This window comes from Syngnathus scovelli, chromosome 12, assembly GCF_024217435.2.
Source record: "Syngnathus scovelli strain Florida chromosome 12, RoL_Ssco_1.2, whole genome shotgun sequence".
NCBI classification, from domain to species: domain Eukaryota; kingdom Metazoa; phylum Chordata; class Actinopteri; order Syngnathiformes; family Syngnathidae; genus Syngnathus; species Syngnathus scovelli.
This window is the reverse complement of record NC_090858.1, coordinates 1,589,379-1,616,664: the sequence shown is the minus strand read 5'-3', so window position 1 is coordinate 1,616,664 and position 27,286 is coordinate 1,589,379. Positions and strand designations below refer to the sequence as shown.

The 27,286-nt window shown below is 45.5% G+C and overlaps 2 protein-coding genes across 7 annotated transcripts in view; both read left to right on the top strand.

The window, feature by feature from the left end:
* Positions 1-23,972, top strand: part of zmiz1a (zinc finger, MIZ-type containing 1a) — a 108,792-nt gene extending 84,820 nt beyond the window's left edge. For 4 of the 5 annotated variants that reach the window (XM_049736633.2, XM_049736634.1, XM_049736632.1 and 1 more), the window contains 21 exons: positions 1,706-1,819; positions 3,513-3,618; positions 10,817-10,852; positions 15,180-15,315; positions 16,319-16,433; positions 16,514-16,734; positions 16,916-17,117; positions 17,208-17,489; positions 17,568-17,744; positions 17,826-17,894; positions 17,959-18,118; positions 18,220-18,361; positions 18,691-18,901; positions 19,017-19,122; positions 19,317-19,477; positions 19,562-19,629; positions 19,723-19,791; positions 19,868-20,154; positions 20,331-20,542; positions 20,931-21,200; positions 21,561-23,972. In XM_049736633.2, coding sequence (XP_049592590.1) covers positions 1,706-1,819; positions 3,513-3,618; positions 10,817-10,852; positions 15,180-15,315; positions 16,319-16,433; positions 16,514-16,734; positions 16,916-17,117; positions 17,208-17,489; positions 17,568-17,744; positions 17,826-17,894; positions 17,959-18,118; positions 18,220-18,361; positions 18,691-18,901; positions 19,017-19,122; positions 19,317-19,477; positions 19,562-19,629; positions 19,723-19,791; positions 19,868-20,154; positions 20,331-20,542; positions 20,931-21,200; positions 21,561-21,668 — 3,252 coding nt within the window. In that variant the 3' untranslated portion in view covers positions 21,669-23,972. The remainder of the gene's footprint in view (positions 1-1,705; positions 1,820-3,512; positions 3,619-10,816; positions 10,853-15,179; positions 15,316-16,318; positions 16,434-16,513; positions 16,735-16,915; positions 17,118-17,207; positions 17,490-17,567; positions 17,745-17,825; positions 17,895-17,958; positions 18,119-18,219; positions 18,362-18,690; positions 18,902-19,016; positions 19,123-19,316; positions 19,478-19,561; positions 19,630-19,722; positions 19,792-19,867; positions 20,155-20,330; positions 20,543-20,930; positions 21,201-21,560) is intronic. The other variant, XM_049736635.1, reaches the window with a different exon arrangement.
* A 465-nt stretch (positions 23,973-24,437) lies between these two features.
* Positions 24,438-27,077, top strand: ppifa (peptidylprolyl isomerase Fa). Of its 2 annotated transcripts, none has more exons than XM_049736640.2 (6): positions 24,438-24,723; positions 24,833-24,863; positions 24,926-25,014; positions 25,105-25,201; positions 25,675-25,750; positions 26,149-27,077. In XM_049736640.2, the coding sequence occupies exons 1-6, from the start codon at positions 24,580-24,582 to the stop codon at positions 26,282-26,284; spliced, it is 573 nt and encodes a 190-aa protein (XP_049592597.1). In that variant the 5' UTR covers positions 24,438-24,579; the 3' UTR covers positions 26,285-27,077. The 2 variants fall into 2 exon arrangements, with proteins under 2 accessions (XP_049592597.1, XP_049592598.1); XM_049736641.1 differs by having other exon boundaries at positions 24,586-24,723; positions 24,789-24,863.
* Positions 27,078-27,286: the final 209 nt, after the last annotated feature.

Below are 27,286 nucleotides of genomic sequence, written 5' to 3'. Positions count from 1 at the left end.
AGACAGACTGCAACCCACGGAGTTGTCATTTGTGGTCGTTTGTCATTGTCTGAATTGACTCACATCCCTGAGGAGCAGCGGGTGGGTGTCCCGCCCAGGGTACCCGAGACAAATTCCAGATCTCTTGTCAACACCTTGGCCTTAGAACGCTGTCTGGAATATGTTTTTGTTCGGGAGGACGGAAACCAGAGATCTGCAGAAAGCCCACACAGAAATACCACAAGGTTCTTTCACGGGGATCCTTGTACTCACCTGACCTTCTGCTTTGAGGCAGCAGCTCCTAACCGCCACTACTGCAAATGATTGATGTGTTGGGGGAAAAAAAAAAAACATTTCGCTGTCATCTTCAGTAAGCCCATTCCTTGTCATCAACAGACACGATCAATTCACAAAGTGCGCTGAACTGGCTTTGCACTCAGGTGAGCTGACGGATCTGTCGCAAGCTTCAGAAGGAATCAGTCCCATCATGGGAAATTTGTAGCAGCACCGCTGCGTCGCCTTCTCTCCACCTCCCCCTCCTATCCGTGTCCTCACCCAACCGCAGCCCCTTCCTCCCTCCCTCCCTCCCTCCCTCCCTCCCTCCCTCCCTCCCTCCCTCGCCACTGTCCTTCTCACCATGTTGTCAGGCAGAGTGGCAGTGGCGAGCATGTTGCGGCAGCAAGGAGTGTGAGTTTGCATGCGGGCAGACAGGCCCCCGCAGCGCCTGCTCGGATTCCTCCGTTGCCGGCGGCTCATGCACCTCCCGTTGAGTGGCGGTGATGTAAAACAGGCTCACTCCGTTCCAGCGTCTCCCCGTTCCCGGTCAAAGTCGCTCGGGAGCCGCAATCATCCCAAAGGATGAGTCACTCAAGGTCTTCCTCCTCGAGGCTCGTGATAGCTCTCGAAGCTGGCAGAGATTTTCTCGGTGGGCGGGTGCTTTGGGTGGGCCCTTTTGTCACACCAAAAAAAAAAAAAAAATCTACCCATTCAGAAGCCTTCACCTCTCGCCGCCCCCGAAGGACAATGCTTCTACCTTCTCGGCAGGAACTCACAAAACAAGGCATGAGCATAATAAACGCTTTCAAGTGGCCTCAATCTCACCGAGGCTCTGTGTCGCTTCGGAGCTATTAACCTCCTGAGCCGCCAAGAAAGGGAGCCCAATTTTTAAAACCGCTTATTGTGTCCCGCCAGCCGGAGTAGCCTTCAGACAGCGGGAAGAAAAGACTTGACTGTTCAGGGGTCTCGGCGAACAAGCCAGAGAGACACCGACAGACACTGAAAGAGATTAGACAACACACCCGTCGGCGATGGAGTGTGCACACATGACTGCCAGGACCAAGGTTGTTTGCTTTATGCACCGGCACAAGCCAGTTAGCAGGCTTTTGCTGCTCGCTGACATTCTGGAGAAGAAAGACAAGACAAGAGAAGGATTTTTGCGGGAAAGACCGAGCGCCGGTTGTGAGGGCTAGTCGTCCGTCGCCAAGAAAGATTAACACTGGCATCATTGTGGCCGAGGGTGTGATCTTCTTCCCACAATGCAGCGGAGCGCCGAGTGGGCGTACATTGGACACGGTGGAGGTCCTCGCGGGGTCGCGTAGAAACACAAGAGCTGAATCGAGAGGAGTCCTCCATTCCAACCGTTTTTACAATTTGCGTGAGAAAGCAGGGAAGTAACCCTCGCACATCGTTTCCTTTTGTTTTTGATGGTTTTTGTGTGTTTGGCCAGCACTTACAGAACCCGGCCAACTTCCACTCGGCGGCCACGGAGCTGCTCGACTGGTGCGGAGATCCCCGGGCCTTCCAGCGACCTTTTGAACAAAGCCTCATGGGATGCCTGACGGTAAGCAAACATCAAACGTGGTTTTGTGCTGGAATTTGCAGCACTTTTCAGATGACGTCAAAACAGTAATTACTTCGATAAATGCTTGGCATGAAATGTCCTCTCTGCTTTTGTCCCGTGAGGCTTCTACTTGAAGATATGGCCAACTATGGTTTCATAAAACCGCTTTTGTCTTTCCTTCGAAACGAATCGACAACCGAAAAAGACAAATTTATTCTATTATTATTTGTTTGAACGCTCACAGGGCTTTCTCGTTACGAGCGAGTCGTTAGCTTGCTCGCTGTTAGCTTTAACACTTGTGGACCCACCACACGCAATACTCGAAGCGTACCATTCAAGCCGCAGCTCCTCATTCACCAATCATCACCTACCAATGTGGGCGGAGGGCCAGAGCGCCGCCTTGCCCGTCCTCCAACAGGTGTGTGATCAAATAAACCCCACACACACTGGCACGCACGTTGAAATCAAAAGGCTTGCCCGAGCCAGATCGCAGAAAAACACCCAAGGAGCATTGTTCCTATCACAAGTGGTAGCGTGAGCAAAAACAGATAAAGGCTCATTAATGTGTAAATCACAATAAAAGCCTCTTGGAGTCTGATAAAGAGCCATACAATGCAGCCAAGCACTCACCCTCGTCTATCTGCTAAATTGCTTCATTAGACTCTGAGAGCAAACAGCTCCTTATCAAGAGATATAGAGACCGCCCGGTCGGTACGTTCTTCCCGGGAATTTTGACGTCATGGTCCGAGCTCGGAATATTAAAAGCACGGCGCGCCATATGAGATTTGCTGCCGCTAAACGAAACGGCGCACATGCACGGAGACGCCTGTTGCCTCCGGCGTGCTGAGGAGGTCATTCCCCCTGGTGGAGCTTCAGCGACGGAAGCAACCAATAAAGGATGACATGACAGCTGTTACAGATACACCACTGCTGCTTTTGTCCCTCGATGTGGGGCTTCTTGTTTTCTTTTATAGGAGTCAAGTATAAATGTAGACATCTTTGCCACCTGGTTTGCTATATACAGCAAAATTGGGGTTTTGGTGATTAATCCGTTCCAGAAAGTCTGACTAAACCGATTAATATGAGATTCAAGGCAATATTTGTGGGAGGAAATAATTTATATCCGAAAAACAGTAGGAGTAATTTCTCAACTCGTGCACATTCTTGGACTCTGTTGCTCACCAAAACAGCAGCAACAAATTAGCGTCTTCCTCTTATGGGTTCCAATTCACCTGTAACCCAAAATATTAAGCACTTGAGAAAAATATAGATGTATCAGCAAATTATTCATGAAGCATATCCGTCCATTTTCCACTTCTCGATAATCATAGTTTTTTTTTTGGAATCTTGGAACAACGTGGCACCCTGGCTGACCTTGTAATGAGCAGCAAAGTGTGTTTGGAGATCAGATGGAAGCCGAACAGAGTTGTCATGTGTTAGATAAAAGCTAAGGCGTTTTCAAAGATTTACCCTCCTGAGTGCTCTTTATTACCATCACTCAACAGCGCTCGCATTCAGGCCTGTCATTTTGCTGCTTCGTGTAAAAATCCCTCCTCTTTTTTTTTTTTTCCTCCAACTAATGAATCACAAAATAAATGATTAATCTCTGTCAGAGTCAAGAGCGTTTGAGTAAGTTTATGTGCATATTTAAACGAATGACTAATTATAAAAACGTCTTGTTGTTTTACTGTAGGTGGTGAGTCGCGTGGCGGCACAGCAAGGCTTTGACTTGGACCTTGGCTACCGGTTGCTAGCTGTGTGTGCAGCCAACAGGGACAAATTCACCCCCAAATCTGCCGGTAAGAACTTCAACCCACCTTCGAGTGGACCAAAACACAAACAGTCTGAAATGGCACAACATGTTTTCTTGATATTCGTTGTTGTTAGCAAACATTTGGACAAAAGTAATCCCAGTCAACTATTTTCTAAATGGGCAGCGTTTTTAATTTTCCTGTATTTTGTTTACGTACAAAATCACACATAACAGACAACTAAATGGATAAACTACCTCAACGGGCCACAGTTAGAAGTCCAAAGTTATCCCAGTTAGTCATTTTTTACTACTCATGTCTAAAGTATGCTGCTTATTTTGTATCGTGCCAAACTATTGTGAAATGTTGTTGTTGTCGGGCAGGTCGTCGGTTTTCCCCATCTAATTAGATGTCCGATGTTCAATTAGCGCTAGCAAGTTTACACCAAGCGGCTCCTCATATTTGCCAAAAGTCGTTTTTCAGCCGCGTCGGGAGGGAAGCTACTTAAGTGGGCGGCCAGACGTCAGTGCACCATATCGATCGTCTTGTTTCTCTCAGTCTGCGATAATGTAATTGTTGCGCAGGCATGGCTCGGCCCGGCCCGGCAGTCTGACGGCCAGAGACTCGTCCCGGGGTCTCGTGCGATCTAATAGAAGGGAGCGCAATGTTTTCAGGAAGGATGGCCCGTTAATGCACGGCGGGTAAATGGGGAGCTGGAGTCTAATTACTAAGGGTGGGGATGATGCAGGCTAGCATGTGACTCAAGGCACATCTTACTCACTGAATAACTTCCCCTCCATTACAAGTACGTGGGAGCAGAGACTGCAACAACACTGTGGAAAAATCACAAACCTGACATTTACTGTTCTGTGAGCGCTCTCTCTCATCCAATACTTTATGACTTGCGTTTAAACGCGCAAGCTCGGCACAAATGGCGGGCTAGCCTCCGTGGCGACACGAGGATGCAAATGTGACATCGGAGAGGGGGCGAAGCTGTCTGGGGCTGCTCACAACCGGGCCCCTCAGGGGAAGGCAGAAAGAGCAGCCAGACTCTTAAAAGATCAATCACACTGTCGCTTTCTCTCGGAGCATCACTTTAACAAGGAAGTTGATAACGCAATTAATACAGCGTGCACGTTGATGTGGATATAAAAATCTATCAAGGCTCCCAAGTACAGTGATGCCTCGACTTGCAAGTTGAATTCTTGGCAAGACATTTACTCACAAACCAAATGAATTTTCCTCATTGAAATGAATTGATGTGACTTTAATCTGTTCCACGCCCTGTCAAATGCCATTTTATTTGAAAGTTTTTTTTATTACAAGAAACACCATATTGCAAATACTACAACATAATTCAAGATAACAAACAAATTAAGCGGCTATGATTAAACCCAAAGTCACACACAGTAAATTAAATCCAAAACTGTGACTCCAGCTGTTTATCTTCATGGTTATTCCAGGGATGAGCGTCATTCTTTTTGCTCCTTGACAGTGTTTTCATTTTATTTTTTGTTTTTGACAGTATGTCCCTTTCAAGAAATGGCTGTATTTTTTTTTTCTTCCCGCCACTTGACTTGAGCTGTGTGTCAATTCATACAGTTCCATCCACATCTTTTATGGTCTTCTACCTGTTGTGTTTATTCACCATCTTTTAGAACATGTGTTGCAAAAATAAGCCAAAGAAAAAGCATTTGAACTTATAAATGAAGAACAGTCAAGCTTTCAAATAACTTTGCAGTCTATTTGTAAAGTTAGTTCAATATTGTTGCACTTCTAGAATAACACTCAGGCCGATAGCTGTAACATGTAAACTATGTAGGGGGGGCTAATTTTCTGTCAGCATTCTGTTCTTAGATATCGTAAGCAAGCTTACCCAAATGACTAAAACGGGACAAGAAGGAAAGATGTTTGTTTTCATTGCCGTAATCCGCAACGCAATTCGCTCTTGCACTTACACAAATACACAAAGCAAACAATGAAGGTGACGAACCATAGTAGTGCGTAACATGCCTTACCATAACATCAGAAAATGTTAGTTAGCATTGGCAGCTAATACCACCATCATTGTCCTTAAATGTAAATTAAAATCGAATACAGCAACTTTACCGCTGGTATTGCACTAAAATATCCCATTCACCTACATATTGGAATGATAAAGCACAATTTTTTTTTTTTTTTGTGGACGGGTAATTAAGAAACCATAAGAGAATGGCTGAGATTGTTCTTGAAGAGCAATAACTGCTCTTCCTTGTCTCCCACCTCTGTGAATATACAAATAAAAAGTGCATAAAATACACCCACACACACACACACACACACCACTACTCAAGTGCTCACAGACTCCACACTGCTGATAGTCTGGTCGTCTGCAGGATTAGCTCATTGTTCTAATCCATAATCCCACGAACAGATTTTCAGTATCTGCCGCTAGGTCAGATTGCATTAGCGCTATTAACAAGTAGCTTTAATGTTAGCGCACATGCAACCATCATCTTATTTCAAGCTTCACTGCCATTTTACGTATTTTTTTAGATGCTAGTGCATTGAAAATGAAAACAAAACTCATGTTTATTGTTCATGATTGTCTTCTAAAAACTTAAATTGACACGGTGGTTGGTACTCCATTGTTGAGCAAACAACTACGACCCTGACAGACTTAGCTGAGGAGTTCAGGCAACAAATCAGATTATCTTCATAATCTGTCCAGGGTCTTACCGTTGCCTACCGCGGCATCGTAGCAGCCCTCCGAAGGGTGCCGGTGATAATAAAGATAATTAGCAAGGCTGGGTTCGATCCAATTGTTCCAGTTACATCACTAACAAATCTCTTAGTGGCCTCCCGGTTTATAATCACTGGTTTATAGTATTGGCCGTGTTAGCATCAACGCAAAACAACTTTTTCAAGCATGAGTACAAGTATGGGTGCTTTTCAATGTGCCAATGCTTGATAACAGCATTCCATCTTTAATTTAATCACTTTAAAAAAAAATAGTGGATTATACTTGAATGATTTGAGGTTTTCTTCAGTCTGGACGAAAGCATCCGACATGAATTAACATGTTGAGGATTAACAGCAGCTGTTCTTGGAATGATAGCAACGTTTAATGTTTAAGTCCGTAGCAGGCTGTGGCTTGTCCGTTACTCAAAGTCACAATGATTCTCGGAGAAGTTCACAAGACGTGCCCGCCGATCGCATCTCGTTCTTTCGGTCCGTGCGGTGCGGCGCCCTTAGCAGGGCCAGCGAGGTAAACAAGCGCTCAGGCTGTGTCAACAGTGACCGAAAACTTCCAGGGTGCGGCCGTGGAAAACGCTTTCACGCGCACATTAAAGTTGTCCACCCGCTGCCGTAATTCAACTGAAAGTGGGTGGAAGACGATGAACAGATCTCCCTCACTTCTCCGTCGTCTTAGGTGTCATACTTTAAACCAGGAGTCCAAAGCAGATGTAGTTTTCATAAAAAGAACAAAATAAGTTGTACTGAGAAGAAACTGCATGTTTATGGTAGCTTACAGTGGCCTTTGTATTATTATCCTCAATGTGGGGAAAAAAAATCCCCAATTTAAAAAAAAAAAAAAAACAAAGTGGTTAGTCAAGACACTTATAGACATACTGCATTTTTCCAGTTTTAAAAAAAGAAAACATCCAACATTAGACTCGCATTAAAATCTTCCTAAAATAAATTTGCTTTGAATAATCAATCCTGGAAATGAACAGTTGGGTGTATCGATACTGAAATATCAATAGTCCGTTATAAAGATGCGACAGCTGCCAAAATATCAAGATTTTACCGTTTCGAAAACGATTGCCATTTTCATCTGTTTGCCAGCTCACTGTGATTACACAAATACAAACGGACAGAAAAGCCATCACATCCTTTTAAAATGTTGCGTTGTCGCTGAGGAGAACTCTGGCAAAAGTGCTACATTCTTTTATACAGACCCAATCAACCTGACAGACTTTTTATATTTAATTACTACCGAGGGTAAGAGCAGTGCACTGAATTATTAACAGCTTTATTTTTAGCTCATCGGCCTCTCCTTTGACACCGGCTTTGCTTTAGATGATGAAATCCGCCTGCAACAGCAAACTACCTTTCCAACTTCGCTGTTGAGTTTGTAGACTAAACACTCATTAGCTCCACTTGCAGCCCTCTTGGCTCCGCGGGTCCTCCATCAGTCGCCGGCTAATTGGTTTTGCTTTACCCGAGACGCTCAACCTGGCCAAGAGGCGCCGCTTTGCAATGTCTTGTCAAAACCGGATGAGCAAATAATTTAAATCCCTCTTTTGTTCAGGGGTTGACTGATCTGGCACCCACACCTCAGGTCTAAGCCGCCTATGCCCCCCCCCCCGCCCCCGTCGTCATCCCTCAGGAGCTTTCGGCACACCCTCCTCAAGTCAAATTGCGCTCGTAACAATGCTGCCGTTGTGCAAGTCGGCGTGGGTATCGATAACCGAGTGTCACACGCTCTCACCGTCGCAAGTCCGGCATCCCGACTGAGCGCTGACAGGTGGGGCTTTCTCGCCCTCGATCATCATCGCTACGTCGGGTTGACTTTCAGGGCGAGCAAGGTTGAACTCGTGTTGACCCGCAACCTCTTGCTCCTATCTCGAACGTGTCATATTAGTCACGACGTAGTATCGCGACGGACGAAAGCCTGTCACCATTAGATCAGAATCTGGTCGCCCGTCTTTTGATTGATCGACACAGTAAGCTCCGCCCCTTGCCGCGAGTGGACGCAGTTGTCAGATGATGTATTTATGCAGGTGCTTTTCTCCGAGGCATCCGTCACATCACCTGAAGACGGACGGGTGAGAAGCGCCGCAATATCTCGCCATCTCCGCTCCACTTTGCTGCCGCTCTCTGTCTTTATCTCTGACTCTCATCCTTTCTCTTCCGACATCCCCCGCCCCCTCCTCGCCGGTCTATCCTACAAGCCGCCCACCCCCTCTCCACCTCCCAGCCGTCTCCGGCGCTCTGGAGCCGGTAGCAGGTACAGCGGGAGCCCATTAGCGCAGAGCCCCCTGCTCTGATTGGATAAGCCGGGAGGAACCGGGAGACTGCCTCTGAATAATTGATGTGCATTGTGCAGACGCCGGACAAGGGGAAACAGACAGATCAGAGAGCAGGAGAAGAGAGTGAGAAAAAAGAAAAAGTAAGAATTGAGGAGGGGGGGGGGGGAGTCATAAAATCGAGTGATAAGGTGCAGAAAGCGGCTAAACCTCGGGAGTTTCAACAGGAGACACTTTTGCGCGGGGACTTGAAGGGGATGACACGTGCAGGGGTTGCGTTCACATCAGGGTAAGTAAGTTAAGTGCGTCTTGTTGTGCATGAGTGCACGGAACGGGATCCGAGTTGAACGGAGGCCGAGTGAGCAGCTTATTTAGATGTGCTGTCCTTTGAATTAGCCTGCTTATTAACCTCAACGTGGAATTGCGGCGCCGTGCTTCGACAGTACGAGTGCGCCGCTAGTACGAGCAGACTAAGAAAGCGGGATCAGGACGGATCAGCTGACCACAGGTTGACCCACATGCTGTAACAGGGGTCAGACTTGTGTCTACGCTGCTCGAGACTTAGTTATCTGCTCGTTGGACAAAATGGTCCTTCTGTGTTCAGACTTGAGGAAAAAGGAATTGCATTCAACCTTTTTACTGGCATGCTAACCCCTTTGTAAGCTAACTATTAGTACCAGCCACCATTTATTGTTATTCTATTTTTCTTTTTTAGCAATGTTGACGACCATTTTAAATAAACAGTGACCGCTTTGTATGAATTATTCTACGCAAAAGAACCAATTAGGGTGAATTTCTTTGATTTGTTATTGTTATTCCGGATACGACTTTCTTCAGGCTTCTGATTGGCTGAAGTCGTCTTGAAGTTGTAGCGCCACCTGTTGCTTTGACACTTTACGTGGATTGTCCTTGTTGAAAACAGAGACATTTGTTTGCCTCAAAAAGGCTTTTTAGATTTTGTGCTAGTATTGGCCTCGCGGGAGTGATGTCATCATGATTGTAAAATGCATCTCTGTTAAAAGGGATGAGCACAAAAGGGCGCCCGAGCGATAAAAGCTCCTGCGGGCCATTCAATCAGCGTTTAACCTTAAAGTGGACAAGTTCATTAGCAAACAATAACCCAATCTCTCGCTGAAGCGTGTCGGAAACTATTACACGGCACCGCTTGCAGTTGAGGGCGGGGATGACTTGCAGCACTTCCTGTTTAGAGACACTTGAGTGACCTCCTGACTCACCGGTGCCATTTTGACGGTGAACTTGTGCGGCCGGCGTTGTTTTCGCAGAGGCTTTTACTTGTGAATCATCGCCTGGGCGCCATCCTCCCACCTAAATGGAAAGAGCTGTGTGACGATTGAGCTGGTGATTTCTGCCAGGACAAGCCAATGTCACGTATTGATAGCTGTGAGGGTGGAACTGTCATTGCTTGGGGCTATGATGCATCATCCATTCAGCTCATCTCCTCTGCTGTCTTCGCTGCAATAGCGCGGGAATGTCATCACGTTTTAATCGCGGCCTTATGTAATTGCATTTTATTTTTCCTGCCCCCTTAAAAGAACAAGCGTGTGATGGTCATGGAGATAAGTAGCATGTCTGCTTATAATTAGCCATGTGATATTTACTGAGGTTGGGAGGGGGAGGCTGTTGACGGATAAGCGCTTTCTCCTTCGTCCTGGTATTTACTTGCTTGACATTCATTTTTGGCGCGCAAAATCTGTCGCGAAATATTTACAATCATGAAATCAATTCCAAAGCATTGTCGTTCCCCCATTTATCATGTTAGCAAATTAAAACACACCCAGTTGCTGTTCCATTATCATAAATACTGAGATGCTCCACATTCTCCAATGTGCTGCAGGGAAATGTTAGTGTTCCACACGCTGCTAGAGCGCTAATGTTAGCTTAGCCTGCGGCTGTGATTTAGCTTTGCAGAATACTAGTCCATAGTCTCCATCTGGCTGCAGTCATTTTTTATTTTGATTTTTTTTGCTGGCCTCCATTTGAGCGAGAAGTGAATGTAATAGAGCCCCGATGTCATTTATCGTCGTGACGCTTTGCCCACCGCCCCAAAGCAAGGCGAGTAGAGCATAGCAATACTGTGCAGTGGGAAAAAAGGGCATCAAATTGCTCTGATGCCTTCCCTGTACTGCAAAGGTTTTTTTTTTTTTTTCTGTATTTGGTGTTTGCTGATTTATGTCCCTCTGTCCCGTTTAAAATGTGCAATTTGAACCCCACAGAAACCAGCACCTGCAGGAGATGTCAGACTGACTCAGGTAGAGCTGCTTTCTCTTCCTGGCTGCAGCATCTCTTGCCTTGTGACATACGTAAACATACATACCCTGGCGGGGAGGGGGTCCGCCCGCTCCCTCCATCGCCACCTGTTCTCTGTCTAGCATCCCTCCATCCATCCTCTTCCCCCCCTCTGTGCGCTCATGTCTGTTGTCCTGCCAGAGGTCACGGATGAAATTCTCCTCAGAGGTCCTAGCAATGCATTCAAAAGCATTTTTCGGGGGAGGGGGTTGCACATTTTTACAAGTCTTTAAAATGGTGTTAGTCGTTTCATTCCAAGTCTGGTTTCTGTCAGCTGTTCAATTTGATGGCTGAACAGAGAGGAGGCGGGGCAGGATGAGGGCGGGGGCATCACTGCTTAAATGGCTTCCATCACATTCCCGCAAAAAAAAAAAAAAGCATGACCCCCCCCCCCCCCCCCCCCCCCTTCCCTCATCCACGGGATTTTATTATCCCTCCATTTTGCATAATATTGAGCGCCCACACGGCGTCGATCTATCTACCTGCCAGTGTTTTTACGGATGTTTCCTTTAATCATCCCACACATTGTCTCTCAGGGCTGCTTTGTTTGTTGCTGCACATTTTCCATGTAGTCTTTTTGCTCTTTTGTCCGTGTTTATCAGCACAAATACAATCGAGCCGCATGCACTTGTACGTGTTTTTGTTATCAAAGCTCATCACCGGCGCGTTGGAAAATAGTGTAAATGGAGTCAAGGTGCGAGCACAGGCGCTGCTGCACTGGCGATAAGAGTGCTGGCATACTGTCAGTGTGTGAAGTTAATGCACCCAGATGAATTAATACTTCCATTATGGTTTCTGTCCAGCCCAGTTACTGTCATATCCCGCCTAGCTTAAGCCATTTTGTTTTGGGATTTCACGGAAGTTACAAAACAGTAACTCGTGTTTTTTCCACATGTGTATTGTTTTTTTTTCCCCCCCAAAAAAAATAACTTTTAAAACAACTAGCACTTCAAAATGTATTTTCAGGTTGTCATTTGCATGCCAGAGCAACAGATGGCGCTGTGATCCCTAACTATAAGGCCATTTTATTTGATTTGGACTGGTAGTGTAATGTTACAAACATCAAGAATGACTAAATAGAAATAGAAAATTGTGAATAAATTTAAACATTTAGCTTTAATATGACCTCCTTTATATGACACTGACTAATTCTACATATCTCTGGTAGCAATTTCACCTCCTGTTCTTGATTATATGGATCTCATGTGGCAGATTATGGCTTTTTCTTGCAGCTTTTTACCTTTAAATTACACATTGAAGTAGCAAATGTAAAAGGCACTTGAATACTGGGTAATCATTAGATTCTCAAGGTTTATTGTTGTCAAAAAAAAACAAAAATACACTTTGATTAGTTCTAAAGGCCTGAGAGAGTGCCATTTATTACCCCGCCGTGCTCTTCAAGATGAAGCAAATCAGTCTCCAAAGAGTTGTCATGTTTTCAAATGCATGACTGGACCGTGCTAAGTTGAGAAAAGGCCACCGATTGGTAGCCAGCGATAAATGCTTCTTGTTATGTTTGCGCAAAGGCATTTCCTCTGTGACGTAAATCGGGACTGCAGAGAAGAAAATTACATTGTGGAGTTCAGCCGATGTTTATATGACATTCATGACATTGTATAATCAGCGCTTTACAGCAACTTTTATCGTCGGTTCCTTCAACTCGCGACGTGCTCGGAAGCTCGTGGACATTTTTCAACGGCGTTGCCCCTCAATTGGAGCACGTCCGAAACTGAAGGCGCAATAGGAACATCCAGAAATTCAAGCCTGGCTGCGTGAGGAGATAATCTATTCCCAGATCTCTCCCGTTGCTTTATTTACTCACAACGAGCAAGCGTTTACTTGTACCCGATTGCAAATCGGCCTGAGAAAATGATATTTACACATGCACCGCCATGCTGTCTTCCCCTCATTACACAACGGTTGTCCCTCTTCTTGTTTTCATTTAAGCGTCTTACTTTTACACGAGGAAAGACCAAGCGCCGTGGAGGCTCTCATCTTGCATTCACTAGTACGTATCGCTCGTAATTGCATTTGACTGACAATCAATAACCGTAAGGGATTTTGTTGAGGGATGATTTTTATAAAGCCTTTCAAGTAAACCGTTTGCTCGGTCGGTACGTATTCTTCCGCTTCTGTTTTCGTTGAACTCTTTCCCTCATGTACAGTTTTGTAAAGGCATTAGTTTCCTGTCACTGTTCTTGCAGTCTTGGCTGTGATGTCACTCGGTGAGTGAGTGAGTGTTTTTGTTGCTACTATCACAACCTGATCTGCAGCGCTACCTGATCTGTAGGGAAGGTTGTTCGTGGTGCTTTATTGATGATTTTTAGCTTTGTTTGTTTCTTTGGGGTAACATAACTAACTCAATTCAGCACAAGGAATTGACAGAATAAAATATTTTGGCTTTACACGATCAGGATTTTGGAGCTGATCAGCAATCGATCAGAAAATGGACCATTCTATCCCATCTGTTTAAATGTGTGTTTTTATTGTCGGCCCCTTCTGTTTACGTAATATTGAGAGTGGCTCCGCCCACAAATGGCCCAAGATTTGCACATAATTGACGCCTATTGAAATGCATTGGGGAAAAATGACAATACATTTATATATTTCAATATTTTCCTGACGTAGAAATTCACCACCTAAGTAGTCTTATAAGTGACATTTTGTTTTGTTCGGCATAAATGATTGCCAACAAAAATAACCACAATGAGGTTATCTTACATGAACATTGTAATTTACTCAGATTTTGACATCTCAGGGATTTTCTTTTTCTTCTATCCCCTCAAGCATAGAGTAAGGGAACTTTGCTTTTAAATGATAATACGAAGGAAATGATGCCACATTTTACCCCGAGCAGGTGTGAATGTCACCATACGGCATGAGGTAGTGGTGTTGGCAGGGCTTTTAACACCGGTGACTGGGAGGTGAAGACAAGGCCACACACACGCTGAGCTAACCCTCCTCACTAAATATGCACGTTACCCCACGGCGAACCCCTCGCTCCGTTATGAATGACTCGCGGCGTTTTGTCGCAAAAAGTCATGAGTCAGCGCCGCTCTTCCTCTCAGCCGGAGCGACAGCAGCAATGGCTCGGAGCTGACGTTTAAGTCTAAATGGCGGGTTAGCAGCTTGAAGAGTCAGCGGCCGAGTGTGGAGGTGGTGATTTAGTGGAGAGATAAGCGCCGCGTAATAGCAGGGTGGAATAATTCCTTCTAAACGAGAAGGCTTGGCACTCTCCGCCCACAGGGACAAAGAACGCTCTCTTTCTTTCAGTCCTTTTGCTGTTTCTGTTTTGGTTGTTGCACACTTGATTTGCACATCTGCTTATTTTTAAACAATGTTGGATTGAAGCACTTCTGCAATTCCGTTTGAACCGAGAACGACGAGATGATTGACACAGCGATAGCAAAGTTACCTCCTGGCAAAAACAAATAGGTTGAAAAAATTCTAGCAAATTGACACACTTATTGGAATTTTTTTTCTTCTTTTTTTACATATGTACTTTGTATTTAATACATGAATAATATTCAAAACTATATACATCCATCCCCTCCAAAAGGTTTCTTTTCTCTCATTGACAGCTCTCCGGTCTTCCTGTTTGCTTAACAGCAAATGCAATTTTCACAGGAGAAAGCCAAAGCCAAAAGCAAGCACTATCTAATGTTTGAGCAATCAATCTAAAAGCCAACTCGAAACATCCATCAGTCACCAAGACTTGGCTCACTGCAAAAAGCGTGTGGCTTCAAACCACATCTAGATGAAATAAAAGCAACAAAAACAAAGGCCGTTGCCGTTTCAATACTTTTGTTTTTGTTGTGCAGTAATATAACATGACATCATTGTTATCCCTGCTGTATGAATAATTGTAACTTTATATGAATGTATTTAATTCATATATCGATGTGTAGTTAAATATACAATTTTTCATTTATTATTCATGGATTAGCGATATTCTTTCATTCTTCTTATTTACGGAGGTTCCTTTTCAAAGTCTGTTCTAAGGTGCAGATTACAGAAGTTGGTTTTACAATTATGCAATCAATAAAACCGTCTGGCCACCTGGCTGTTTGCGAGCAAAGACGTAACCTGCGAGCCAACAAACCAATAGTTTGCCTTGCAGGAGGTCTGAGCTGTCGTTTGATGAGGTCATTAAAGCCTGGCTGGTCTTTTGAGTCAGGCCGCCCTCTAGAGGCTTGAGCAAGATGACAAGTCCTGGAGGAAATGAAAGGCGCCGCGGTTCAATCAGGAAGTCTTAACGCATATGTTGTTTGTGTGTTGTCGTCCTCGCAGCCCTGCTGTCGTCGTGGTGCGAGGAGCTGGGTCGGCTGCTCCTGCTGCGTCACCAGAAGAACCGGCAGAACGAATCGCAGGGGAAAGTGCCCATGCAGCCCAGCATGAACAGCATGAAGGCTGGCCTCACGCACAGGTCAGTGTGCAAATAAGACAAAAGTAACTCATTGCAGCTCTCCAAGCGTTTCTTGAAAGTGGATTTGGATCTTCACCCAGTCAGTCGGGTCATATCAATGATGGAGAAAGTCGAACAAAAGATTTACTTGGTTATGATTACTATTTTTAAATACTATATTTTGAAAGAGCCACAACATTGTCAAACCTTTTCTCCCAATTTTACTTTTTTATTTAAATCCACCTCTTGATTGTGATTTGTTTGACTAAACTATTCTGTTGAAGCCAGTGCTTATGTAGTCTTCAAGGACACACAGGATTTGCATTTTTTGGAGTGCAGGCAGAATTACTTTGAAGGGTGCCGAGCAGATTTAAAGAGGGGGACCAGCAGGGAAGACTTAAGTCATGTTTTTGGAGAACATGGTGTGCTCATGGCACTCAATCAAATCAGGAGGGTTTAAGTCAAACACATATAAAAAGGAAAAGAAAGAAAGACAGGCGCACTTTGCCAAGATTCCTGCTTGCAGGATCTTTGGTGTTCCCCTTGGAGGAAATATTGAACATGTCATTCATCCCGAGCTGTAACCTCGGAGCGAAAACAAGCTCCCATCCAAAAATAGCAGCTTCTCCTGCACCCTGCGCTTGGCCACTTGCCTCTCCCCATCTGGTTGTTTATTGGATGGAACCCGCCGCTCGGATTGTTTTGGATAGGAATGCCTGGCATTCCGAGCCATCGGACAAACCCAAAGCCTTTTTCAACAAGTCATGTTGAACTTTTTAAGGAGGTGCCTATCAGCACATACTCTGGCGCTGAGGTCTTGTTGTGAAAGGGATCTTTTCGTTGCCCAACACTTTTGGCACTGTGGCCAAAGCAGTTTACTTTTTTTTTTGGTAGCTGTTTTCCTCTGCTGCCTCTACCTAGCTATCTCACAATGTATTTGGTCTTAGTTATTTTATTAGTATTCATTAACTTAAATCACCCTGTTTGAAAATTGAGAGTAACAGTGTCATCGTCTGTTCTCCAGCGATGGCTCCTTCCCCTACGACTCCGTCCCCTGGCAACAAAACCCTAACCAGCCCCCTGGGTCATTGTCTGTGGTTACAACAGTGTGGGGCGTCACCAACACATCACAGAGCCAGGTAAGTCCCCCCCCACCATGTCCGCCTCACTTCTTTCGCCTTTCGCTTCACCAAAACAATCGCCCTCCGATTCAATCCAGGTTCTGGGGAACCCAATGGCCAACAGCAATAATCCCATGAATCCCGGTGGCAACCCCATGGCGTCGGGGATGTCGGCCAGCGCGGGGGGGCTCAACTCTCCGCAGTTCAGCGGGCAGCAGCAGCAGTTCCCCAGCAAAGGCGGCTCCAACCAGCAGTACATGCAGCAGGGCATGTACAGCAGGCCCGCGTATCCCGGAGGTCCTGGAGGATACAGCGGCAGGTAAGAAAGAGGCTCCATCTCATCCTCCTCACCTGCGGGAGCATTTGATGCTGCCCGGCCCGCCATGCAAAAAAAAAAAAAAATCATTAGCTGGACTGTCACTAAAAAAAGTCCATTTTCCATTTGTTAGCAATTAGCAATCCCAAACTGCTACAACACTGACATGTATGATTTCCTCCAGTTACTCTGGAGGCCCCAACCCGCCTCCTGGAGGTATGGGCATGGCCTCCCACACGCGTCCATCCGGCGACTTTACGCAACCGGCCGCTGCCGCCGCCGCCGCTGCTGTCGCTGCGGCTGCTGCTACGGCGACCGCCACGGCAACGGCCACTGTGGCGGCGCTACAGGAGACGCAGAATAAAGACATGAACCAGTATGGACAGGTACGGTTCTCTCAACATGTCGTTTGGAGAGCTCCTTGAACAAAAACAACATGTGGTCGAGACGCTCACACCTTCTGTTCTTGCCTCCAGCTGTGTTCATCCTTCCAAATGGGTCCTGCCCAGGCCTATAACAGTCAGTTCATGAACCAGCCAGGTCCACGAGGACCCCCCGGAGGGATGAATCCCGCCAGCATGGGTTCAGGGATGAACAACCCGAACATGAGCGGGCCTCCCATGGGCATGACTCAGGCCCGGACCCCCGGCATGGGACCTTTCGGAGCTCACGGCCAGCGGATGCCCCAGCAGGGCTACCCGGGGGGACCTCGGCAGGGCATCCCCATGCAGGGGATGAAGCGGCCGTATCCCGGCGAGGTGAGTGGCCACCCTGCCGCACCTGTCTGTATCTGTATGCTCTTCATGATCATGTCGTGCTTGAATGTCCTTCCCTAGGGCGGCTACGGGGGTCAGTATGGACCTAACAGTCAGTTCCCGCCACAGCAGGGACAGTACCCGACTCCCAACGCTTCTCGACCCTTGCCTTCGCCCAACTACCCGGGCCAGAGGATGCCCGTCCAGCAGGGCCAAGGACAGTACCCACCTGGCATGCCCATAGGCCAATACTACAAGGTGGGATAAAACTCTGTTTGTTATCGAGATCGGCAAGGGATGATCTTCATTTCAAATGTATCCACGGGGATTATTTTGCAGCAAGAGCCGTTTAACGGGCAGAGCACCAACTTCTCGGGTGGCGGCTACTCATATGGGCAAGGAAATGGGGTAAGTTGTTAAATGGTCTTATTTCATGAATGGATTTCAACTAATATTTGCCTTTTTCTTCCAGCCCCCGAGGCCCGGTAACTACCCTCACTCGCCAGTACCCGGCAACCCCACACCACCCATGACGCCCGGTAGTAGTATTCCACCATACTTGTCGCCAAACCAGGACGTGAAGCCCCCGTTCCCACCTGACATGAAACCAAATATGACAGCGCTTCCTCCTTGTGAGTAACCCGCACATAAATTGCTGCAAAATAAAAAGTATGATATAAGGATAATTGGCCCATATTTTATTTGTATAAAATCTAACTTTTTGGGCTCCCAGCTATTACCAACGAGGAGCTGCGGCTAACGTTCCCGGTCCGAGACGGCGTGGTGTTGGAGCCGTTCCGCCTGGAGCACAACCTGGCTGTCAGCAACCATGTCTTCCACCTGCGGCCGTCCGTCCACCAGACCCTCATGTGGAGGTAACGGGGGTCGCTTTAAAAGCAAAAAAAGAGTGTCCACTTTTTTGTTGTTGTCGAGGGTAAAATGATTGCACATGTGAAGATCAACAAGACAGGAGCCGAGCATTTGAATTGCTAGCATATGAAAAAATGGGAACTAAATGTCATCAGATCAAAGAAAAGCACAGCACATGATAACCTAACCGAGAAAACCACAATAAGTCAACAAGTGGAAATAATGTTTTTGTGGCCCTTCTTTTGTGGGATGTTTAATAGTGATGAATGAATTGCAGATGAAGCTGAAAACTTTCTCAGTGATGCAAAATATTGCAAATCCATCACCTCCGCAGGTCAGACCTGGAACTGCAATTCAAGTGCTACCACCACGAGGACAGGCAGATGAACACCAACTGGCCGGCGTCGGTCCAGGTCAGCGTCAACGCCACGCCGCTCACCATCGAGCGAGGCGACAACAAGACCTCCCACAAGCCCTTGCACCTGAAACACGTGTGCCAGCCGGGAAGGAACACCATCCAGATCACCGTCACCGCCTGCTGTTGCGTGAGTGCGGCTCACCAATCTGGAGAGAGTCCATATTTAGAGGGACAAAAACATCAGCCGCTGTGAGGATTGCACTTGAATACATGTGTGTTTGTTTGTGTGTTTTGCTTTGCAGTCGCATCTGTTTGTGCTGCAGCTGGTCCACAGGCCATCTGTGCGCTCCGTCCTCCAGGGGCTCCTAAAGAAGAGGCTCCTTCCCGCGGAACACTGCATCACCAAAAGTACGCCACCGTGTGCTAATATCTCAATTACCCCCCGACACCTGCTGCTTTTCATGCTTTCAATATGTTCCCACAAGGGCGGGCTGTGCATTTGCTACTCGGGCTAGAGAAATGAAATAAAGCCAATGGACTTTTGAGACGAAATAAATTCAAAGGAACGGATACTCAAATGAATGTTTCCTCTCGTTTTGCAGTCAAGAGGAACTTCAGCAGTGTGGCAGCCTCGGCGGGCAGCACCACCCTCAACGGGGAGGACGGCGTAGAGCAGACGGCCATCAAAGTGTCGCTCAAGTGTCCCATCACCTTCCGCCGCATCCAGCTCCCGGCGCGAGGCCATGACTGCAAACACGTGCAGGTTTGGGCATATCAAAGAGCCGTTCGTAGAAATGCATTCATTCATAGAAATGAGTGCTCATGATGTCATTTGCAATGTCTGCAGTGCTTCGACCTGGAGTCTTACCTGCAGCTAAACTGTGAGAGAGGCACATGGAGGTGTCCAGTTTGCAAGTATGCCAACAAGTTTTCACTTTGAAAAGATTTCTATCTTCAAAATAGTGGCCTCTGTTAGTAACTGAAAAAATCATGTTTGCCTCCCTGCAGTAAAACAGCATTACTAGAGGGTCTCGAAGTGGATCAGTACATGTGGGGGATCCTCAATGCCATCCAAAAGTAAGTTGTGACAACAAGCTACGTCATGTCAGGTCACCACTTTGAACTAACGCGCTGCCCATTGCTTCGTCAACAGTTCAGAGTTCGAGGAGGTCACGATCGACCCGACGTGCAGCTGGCGGCCCGTGGCCATCAAGTCTGAGCTGCACATCAAAGAGGACCCCGACGGGCCGCTGGCAAAGCGCTTCAAGACCATGAGCCCCAGTCAGATGACCATGCCCAACGTGATGGAAATGATCGCCCAGCTAGGGCCTGGAAGCGGGCCAGGGGCCGGCCACGGTGCTGGACCCGGTCCCAGCCCTTATCCCCCGCATCATCCCGGCCAACATGCCAGTGGGAATGGAGGAGATTACCCGGGAGCAGGTAATGAAAAACTGTGGGATCTCAAAAGAGAGTTTGCAATTCCTATCCAGGGGAACCTCAAAAGTCAAACAAACAAGTTCTTCTAATATCAACTCATGTTTTATTAGTAATCCCACTGTGGTTATACAGTACACATGCCATGAGGTCACTGAATCTGTTTGTTTTGGTCTATCAAGGCCACCCTTACCACAGCCAAGGGAACTTTGACTTCCCTCATGGGAACCCATCTGGAGGCGGCGGTGGTGGTGGTGGAGGAGGAGGAGGAGGAGGAATAGGGGGTCCCCCTATGAGTGACTTCATCCACGGCCCGCAGCTTTCCCACCCGCCAGATGGGCCTAGCGGTCTTCTGTCCCAGGACAAGTCCCTCAACCACGGCATGAATGACACGGTAAGTAGCGCTGTTGGTACTTGACATTGAGGCTGAGGATACAAGAGGTTCAGGAGGCTGCGTTTGAGATCGCTTACTTATCCTACACCCGAGTACTCGAGCAGAACTAGAAAATGCGCAAAAATAGTCAAAAAGCAGTTGATGTGAGGCTGAGATTTTGCTTGGTGGGCCGAGGCCGGCCGGCCGGACGTGTGCGCTCATATGCTCAGCATAAAGTGTTGCAGCTGTATGTGTCTGCTCATCACAGCTTCCATTTTCAAGGGCCCGGTTCACATTAGTCACGCTGCGACTCATATCACTCTTCCCCTCTCGACACATCTCTCTCTCTCTCTCTCTCTCTCTCTCTCTCTCTCTCTCCATCTGCTGTCTTCCTCTCTGGCTCCCGCAGATGTCCCATCCCGATCCGTCCCATAACTCCATGCAGCCGGGCTTGCATGCTTCTCCCCACCCCGGTGGCCTATCGGGGCCCTCCTTGCATCACGGCGGCAACGGCCAATCGGGGCCGCCCTTGCATCACGGCGGCGGTGGGCCGTCGTCGTCGCAGCCGCCTCGCCCGCCGCCGCAGCCTCAGCCGCCCGGCCAGAACGCTCACCCGCACGCCGATCTGACGTTTAACCCCTCGTCAGATGGCCCGGACATGCCCGAACCTTCGCTGGATGTAAGTGTGTGCGTGTGTTTGTTTGTGTGGTCACCTCAAGCGCATCAGATGAAGCTTGATGTGGCAAAAACACAGTTAAAAGGAAGTAACGATTCGGGATGGGGGAGAACCCATACCAGGTATCAGTATCGGGCCGAAGGTATCTATGAAAGGCAAAAAAACTTTAGATGGTGTGCACAGTTTTGCAACCACCTTAACCATCTCAAAGCAACACCACTGATGCTATTTGTTAGCCCGTCAATAGCATTTCTCACTATGTGTTAGCATTATGCTAACGATGGTTTGTATTTTCATACTTTTCGCCTCCTTCACTTTTACGGCAAACATCCTAATTGTTCCCATTTTTCGGGTCGTCCACAGCTGCTTCCAGAGTTGGCCAACCCGGACGAGCTCCTCTCGTACCTGGATCCTCCCGACCTTCCGGCCAACAGCAACGATGACCTTCTCTCCCTCTTTGAGAATAACTAACCTGACCCCGATCCCCACTTCCTCCTTTCGAGCTCACCTCACAGGGCGACGCGTTTGACTGTCCGGTCCACAGACCCGTCGCCCGCCTCCCACTTTGACACTTGAGACTGCTTCCTATGCGCACACGTGCACACTGTCTTTCTAGAAGATGTGCTGCATCGGACGGTGGAAAGAAAAACAAAAAAAAAAAGAGGGGACGGTAACGCCGCTCATCCCGGCACATGTCTTTTTGTGTAAAGTCCACCAACAACATCCCCGGCCTCAAAGAAAAGGCAACATCATGCATATGTATATAGTTGATATACATGTCTATGATACCTAATCAAGTGTGCAGCTATTACTATCATCACCTGTAAACGACAAAAGCCAGGAGACAAGGAAAAGCTTTTCTTTTTTTTAATTTTTATTTTATTTTATATCTAAGCATGATTTGGCTTTTGTGGAAAAAAAAATCTTGTATGTGTGTGTGTTTTCGTCCACTTTTTCAAACGTGTTCTTCCAAGACGGCAGCACATGCCGCGACCTTTGAACCTCCCCTTCCCCCTCCAGAGTGCACACGGCAAATGGAGCGCACGACCTCACTGAACGGACGAGTGGTCGCGCGGTGTGTATGTGTGTGTGTGTGTGTATGTGTCATCCCGCCTGCAGCATATGTAAAATGGGGAGCAAATCCACCGCCATGTTCTTCTTCCACCCCGCAGACGCTCTATTTATTATCACTTGTCACTCTTCCACATCTTTTTGTTTTCTTTGCAATTGTGCCAATGTGTAAACATTGTTTATCCAATCTATATTTATTGCTTTAGTACATCGGTCATTTTTTTTTTTTACATCGTTGTCATTGTCATGTGCTTTTTTTTTTTCCTCTCCGTCCCGTGTCACCAAAGCTGATATTTCCTATTTTTTTGTTACTGTTTGAATGCAACATCTGTGTACCCCATAGTCATACAGCCTCCCTTTTTTGTGCGTGCACAACTGTTGTATATACGCTTTGTGAATACTTTGTGACTGTGCAGTGATGTGCCCATCGATTACTGTCAACTAGACATGGTACTGTGTGTCACGCTCACTCTCACACACACACATACACATATACAAATACTGTACTCACAAACCCACTTCCGGACTGTTCCAAATGCACTCTGGCCTTGTATCGTGTGTATCAGTGTATATTTCCCCCCCTTGTCATCCTTTCATTTTTGTTTTTTATTTTAAATGTTATGTGTTGGTATTGTGTCTAAAATATGTGTAAAAGCAGCTTAGAGGTCCAAATCCCCATCTTCTCCCCAAAAATAGTATATATAGTATACATATATACATTAATTGGATACTTTTATACAACAAAATATTTGTTGCAAAAAATGCCTACATTTTGTGTATTTTTACCACAATTTCTTCCCCCTTCTCGTTTGATGCAGTCAGTGAAGTTCAAAATATATTTGTTTTCACCCTATTCTAGTTTTTTTTGGTAATCCTTTTTATGCAAACCAAATATGATTTACTTTACTTGTCGAATATTCCTTTGAGTTTCAATGTAAGACGATGCACTGCCGCATTGGGATACGCCCTACACAGTCATGTTTGCATCCAAATTGTACTGTCCACTTTTAGCCAATGAGAGAAAAATTGATGCAAAAGAAAAAAGCAAGAGTGGATTGCGAGGTTGTGACTGTAAGGGGATGTGCGTGCGTGCGTGCGCGCGCATGTGTGTAAATAATGTAAATGACAAATAGAGACCCATTAACAGAAATGTATTCATTTTTCTCCAGAGGGAGTGTGCATAGTGTATTTAGAATTTGTAAAGCTTGCATCCTCCTGTCAGACGTCCCAATTGAAATCATGTTTGACGATCGCAGACCTCGCTCACCTCGCCTGTTCATTCATGTAAATGACTTTATGTAAGCCCTTCCTTGCATGGAGGGGGGGCCCACGACACAAAATACATTTTTTTCCCCTTTGTGTAATTATTCTGTGTATTTCTCTATGGCCTGTGTACTTTATAAAGGTGCTACAAAATGGTTCACGCCCTTCATTAGGACTTGGAGACAAAGCTTTAGAGTTTGTAAAGGAAAAAAAAAGTCATCATGTCCAATTTATAGTTTTTATGCAATTTGGCAAACAACACTATAAAGGTACAATCTGAAGTGATTGGCACAACAAGTGGCAGTTGTCGTTCTCTCTCTTGGTGTCGGTTCATATTGGTCAGACAAACATTGTGATTTTTAGTCTTGCAAATCTGTATGTAGTTAGATGACGTGACATCCTAATATTTATCTAATAAATATGTATTCCGATGAAACACAATGTTGGACGTGCCTCTTAATACTCAAATTTAACTGTTTCTAAACTGTAATTTACACAGAAAATTTGTTTTAAGTATTATTTGGGGCTTGATTAGTCACTGTCACGATAGGAGATACTGCTAATTTATTTCACACTCATTCATGGTTTGCATAAGTTGATTAATTCATTTCAGAAAATAAAATGTCACAGTGATATGGTGTAAAATGCCCTATCACCAACTACACTTATATTATATATATATATATATATATATATATATATATATATATATATTAATTTTGATTAAAAATATTAAAATGATTTAATTAATTACAACTACATTTAATCATTTCTCAGAATATCTCACAAGACTCACTCAGCACTGTACATGGTTAAAAAGAAAATACAGGTTACCTATGATCGTTTTATTAAAATGTAACAATAGACTTAAATTTCGTTTCATGAAGTATAACCCAATTAATACGTGTATTTTCAAGACGTTCTTGCATTACTTACTTCTGCCGCAAGACGTCGCTGTTAAACCTCCGCTTCCTTTTAGGACTCCATGACGTCACATGCCAGCATGGTTGTCACAGCTGCGACGTGCTAAGCTAAAGCCGAAGCTACGATGTTTGTCGTCAAAAACCGAATCAAATTCAGCCCTCTGGGCATTGCCACAGCAAGGCTGCTCTCCTCCGGTCCGGCCGAGAACCCCATCGTGTTCCTGGACATCGAGGCGGACGGTGAGCCGCTAGGGAGGATAATCATTGAGGTAGTTCGCTCACCATCTTGATAGCATGTTTAGCCTCTTTAAAGGACCTTTAGTGTCCCCTGCAGGGCGCCTGTAAACATCATGTGATTCTTTGGTATTGATCTTACAGCTCAATGCAGATGTGGTTCCAAAGACTGCAGGTAAAAACATTTTAAGGTCATTCCAACTGTATAAAGACTAATCAATGTGTTTTATTCCATAGAAAACTTCAGAGCTTTGTGTACAGGAGAGTATGGCTTTGGCTACAAGGGGGGTGTTTTCCACAGGATCATACCACAGTTCATGTGTCAAGTAAGATTATTGTCATGCAGACTACAAAAGATACTTTTCATGTTGTTTCTTTCAGTTTTCTTGTTGACTTTGTGTGTGTGTTTGTCACAGGGAGGAGATTTCACCAAACACAATGGAACCGGAGGGAAATCTATCTATGGGAAAACCTTCAAGGATGAGAACTTTAAGTTAAAACACACTGGAGCAGGTGCGTTCAATATTTTCTTCAATTCTATTATTTTTCTTTTAAGCGGTTAGTCGTATTTGCAGTTCCACATCCACAAATTCTGCCATTTCCTGATTTTCTAACATTAATAATGCAATTAAACTGTACCTTGACCCTAAGGGATGTTAATGTGAGTTGAGGGGTTTCATTTGAACAAAAGTAATCTTTTGCTGCCATCTGCTGGCATCTGATTTCACTCCCCAAAATATGTTTGCTGTTTCTTTTCTTTTAATGTCAGTTATTTCATGCTTGTTGATGTCAATGAATACCTGGACCAGTTATTCTTTATGCAAACTTGCAAGTGCATCATATAATGCAAGGGTGCCCAAACTTTTTCACTTTTGAAATGACCACGTCACAAAGATCTACCCACAAAACAAAATTGTGCTCAAATTAAATCTTTTTTTTTTTTTAAGCACATCTTTTTAATGTTTGTTTTCATCCATTTTTTGCAGGGACTCTGTCAATGGCCAACTCAGGCCCAAACACCAATGGATCCCAGTTCTTTATCAGCACTACAAAAACGGAATGGTAAAACTTTTTTTTATTTTTAATACATTAACATTTAGGGACTGGTCACTTCATTGAATGCATTTAACAGTGTAAAATTAACTTCAGCAGAAGTTGCACAATGCATTTAATGGTGATGACATAACCATTTTGAGAACTGTAACAGAAAACCAAAAAACAACTGTTAATGAAATCAGCCAAAAAAAAAAAAAAAAGGATGAAACGCAACCTCCTGAGCTGTTCTGAAGGTCGTGAAGTGAACGAAAGCACAGATGCTGCATGAGGAGTTGCAAACCGCTCATTAGCATTAGCGGAATGCCCATAATTGTCCATCTCATAGTCTACCATGAAAAGTCTCCAACTTTAAAATCTCCCTGAAATATGCTTCTTGCAATCCATTTCCTATGTTTTGTCGGCAGGCTGGACGGCAAGCACGTGGTCTTTGGACAGGTAACGTCCGGTATGGACGTAGTCTCCAAAATGGAAACCTTTGGTTTACATGATGGCGGCGTGATTAAGAAAATAGTTGTGGCAGATTGCGGGCAAGTCAAATAGATTTCCACTTAGGATGAAAGGACTTCTCCAAATCGTATGCGTCTTGTATTTCTTTCTTGTGTCATTCATCTAAAGTGATGACAAATCCAGGGTTGACCTTTTTAGTCTAAAGTGTACAATCCCCCCGACCACTTCCTGCCAAATAAGCGGCCCATATTCCCGCTCCCTTAGTCCACTCTGAGGACATTGGCTCGTGCCCCCGCTGCGTTGCAGCCTTCCTGGAAAACAGCCAGTGGCTTTTTTTAGACACCACCGCTTCCTGTCCATCCCAGCAGGAAGTGACATCAGGTGACATCCATGCGCTGGCTCCAATCTTCCGCACCAGAAAATGTCTTTGAGCTCACACGTGTGGCTGGCAGCTGTTTATCTAGCTCATACTTTATGAAAGTAAATATTGGACTGTTTTTTTTCCCCTAACTCCCCCCCACCCCCTTCAAATATAAAAACGTTTGCATGCTGACCTTCCACCACCGTTTGTTTGCATTCTCACGTTGCGCGGTTGCCGTGGAGACGCTGGCACGTTGTTCCAGCTTGAGATGTAACAAACATGACAGAATTCGGGCGCCCACCCTGCCTTTCGATACGACTGGAATGCGTGCGTGCAAACTCTGTGACATCTTTTCTCATTCTGAAATCTCCCCTTTCGTTGCACAATTTTGTTTTTACAATGATAAGCTATACCATTTTATTCCTGCTTTTTCTTCATCACTTTATTATATGGAAACTGAGTGTTAAAGCTAAAACTGTGTGTGTGTGATTTGCTTTTGTAATAAATGACAGAAATCTACTTTGATCACGTTGTTATTTATGGGGTGTTTTGTGTAGACTGTCACACTAAAAGTCATGTTAAATATCACTCAGCAAAAAGCTGCACATTATTAATTGCCAGAAAGTGAGCTCAACTCAAGTTGTTTTAGTAGGCTTTTCTTCCCTTTCCTGTCTGATGATGGCCACCATGCGCTGCTTTTTGTCTCGATCCAAACAAACAAAAACCACGCACCA

Excerpts from the sequence above, each read along its gene's own strand:
- ppifa (XM_049736640.2), top strand. The coding sequence starts at position 24,580 with ATGTTTGTCGTCAAAAACCGAATCAAATTCAGCCCTCTGGGCATTGCC. Across the intron at positions 25,015-25,104 it reads TACCACAGTTCATGTGTCAA|GGAGGAGATTTCACCAAACA; the intron begins GTAAGATTATTG and ends TGTTTGTCACAG. Across the intron at positions 25,751-26,148 it reads AGCACTACAAAAACGGAATG|GCTGGACGGCAAGCACGTGG; the intron begins GTAAAACTTTTT and ends TTTTGTCGGCAG.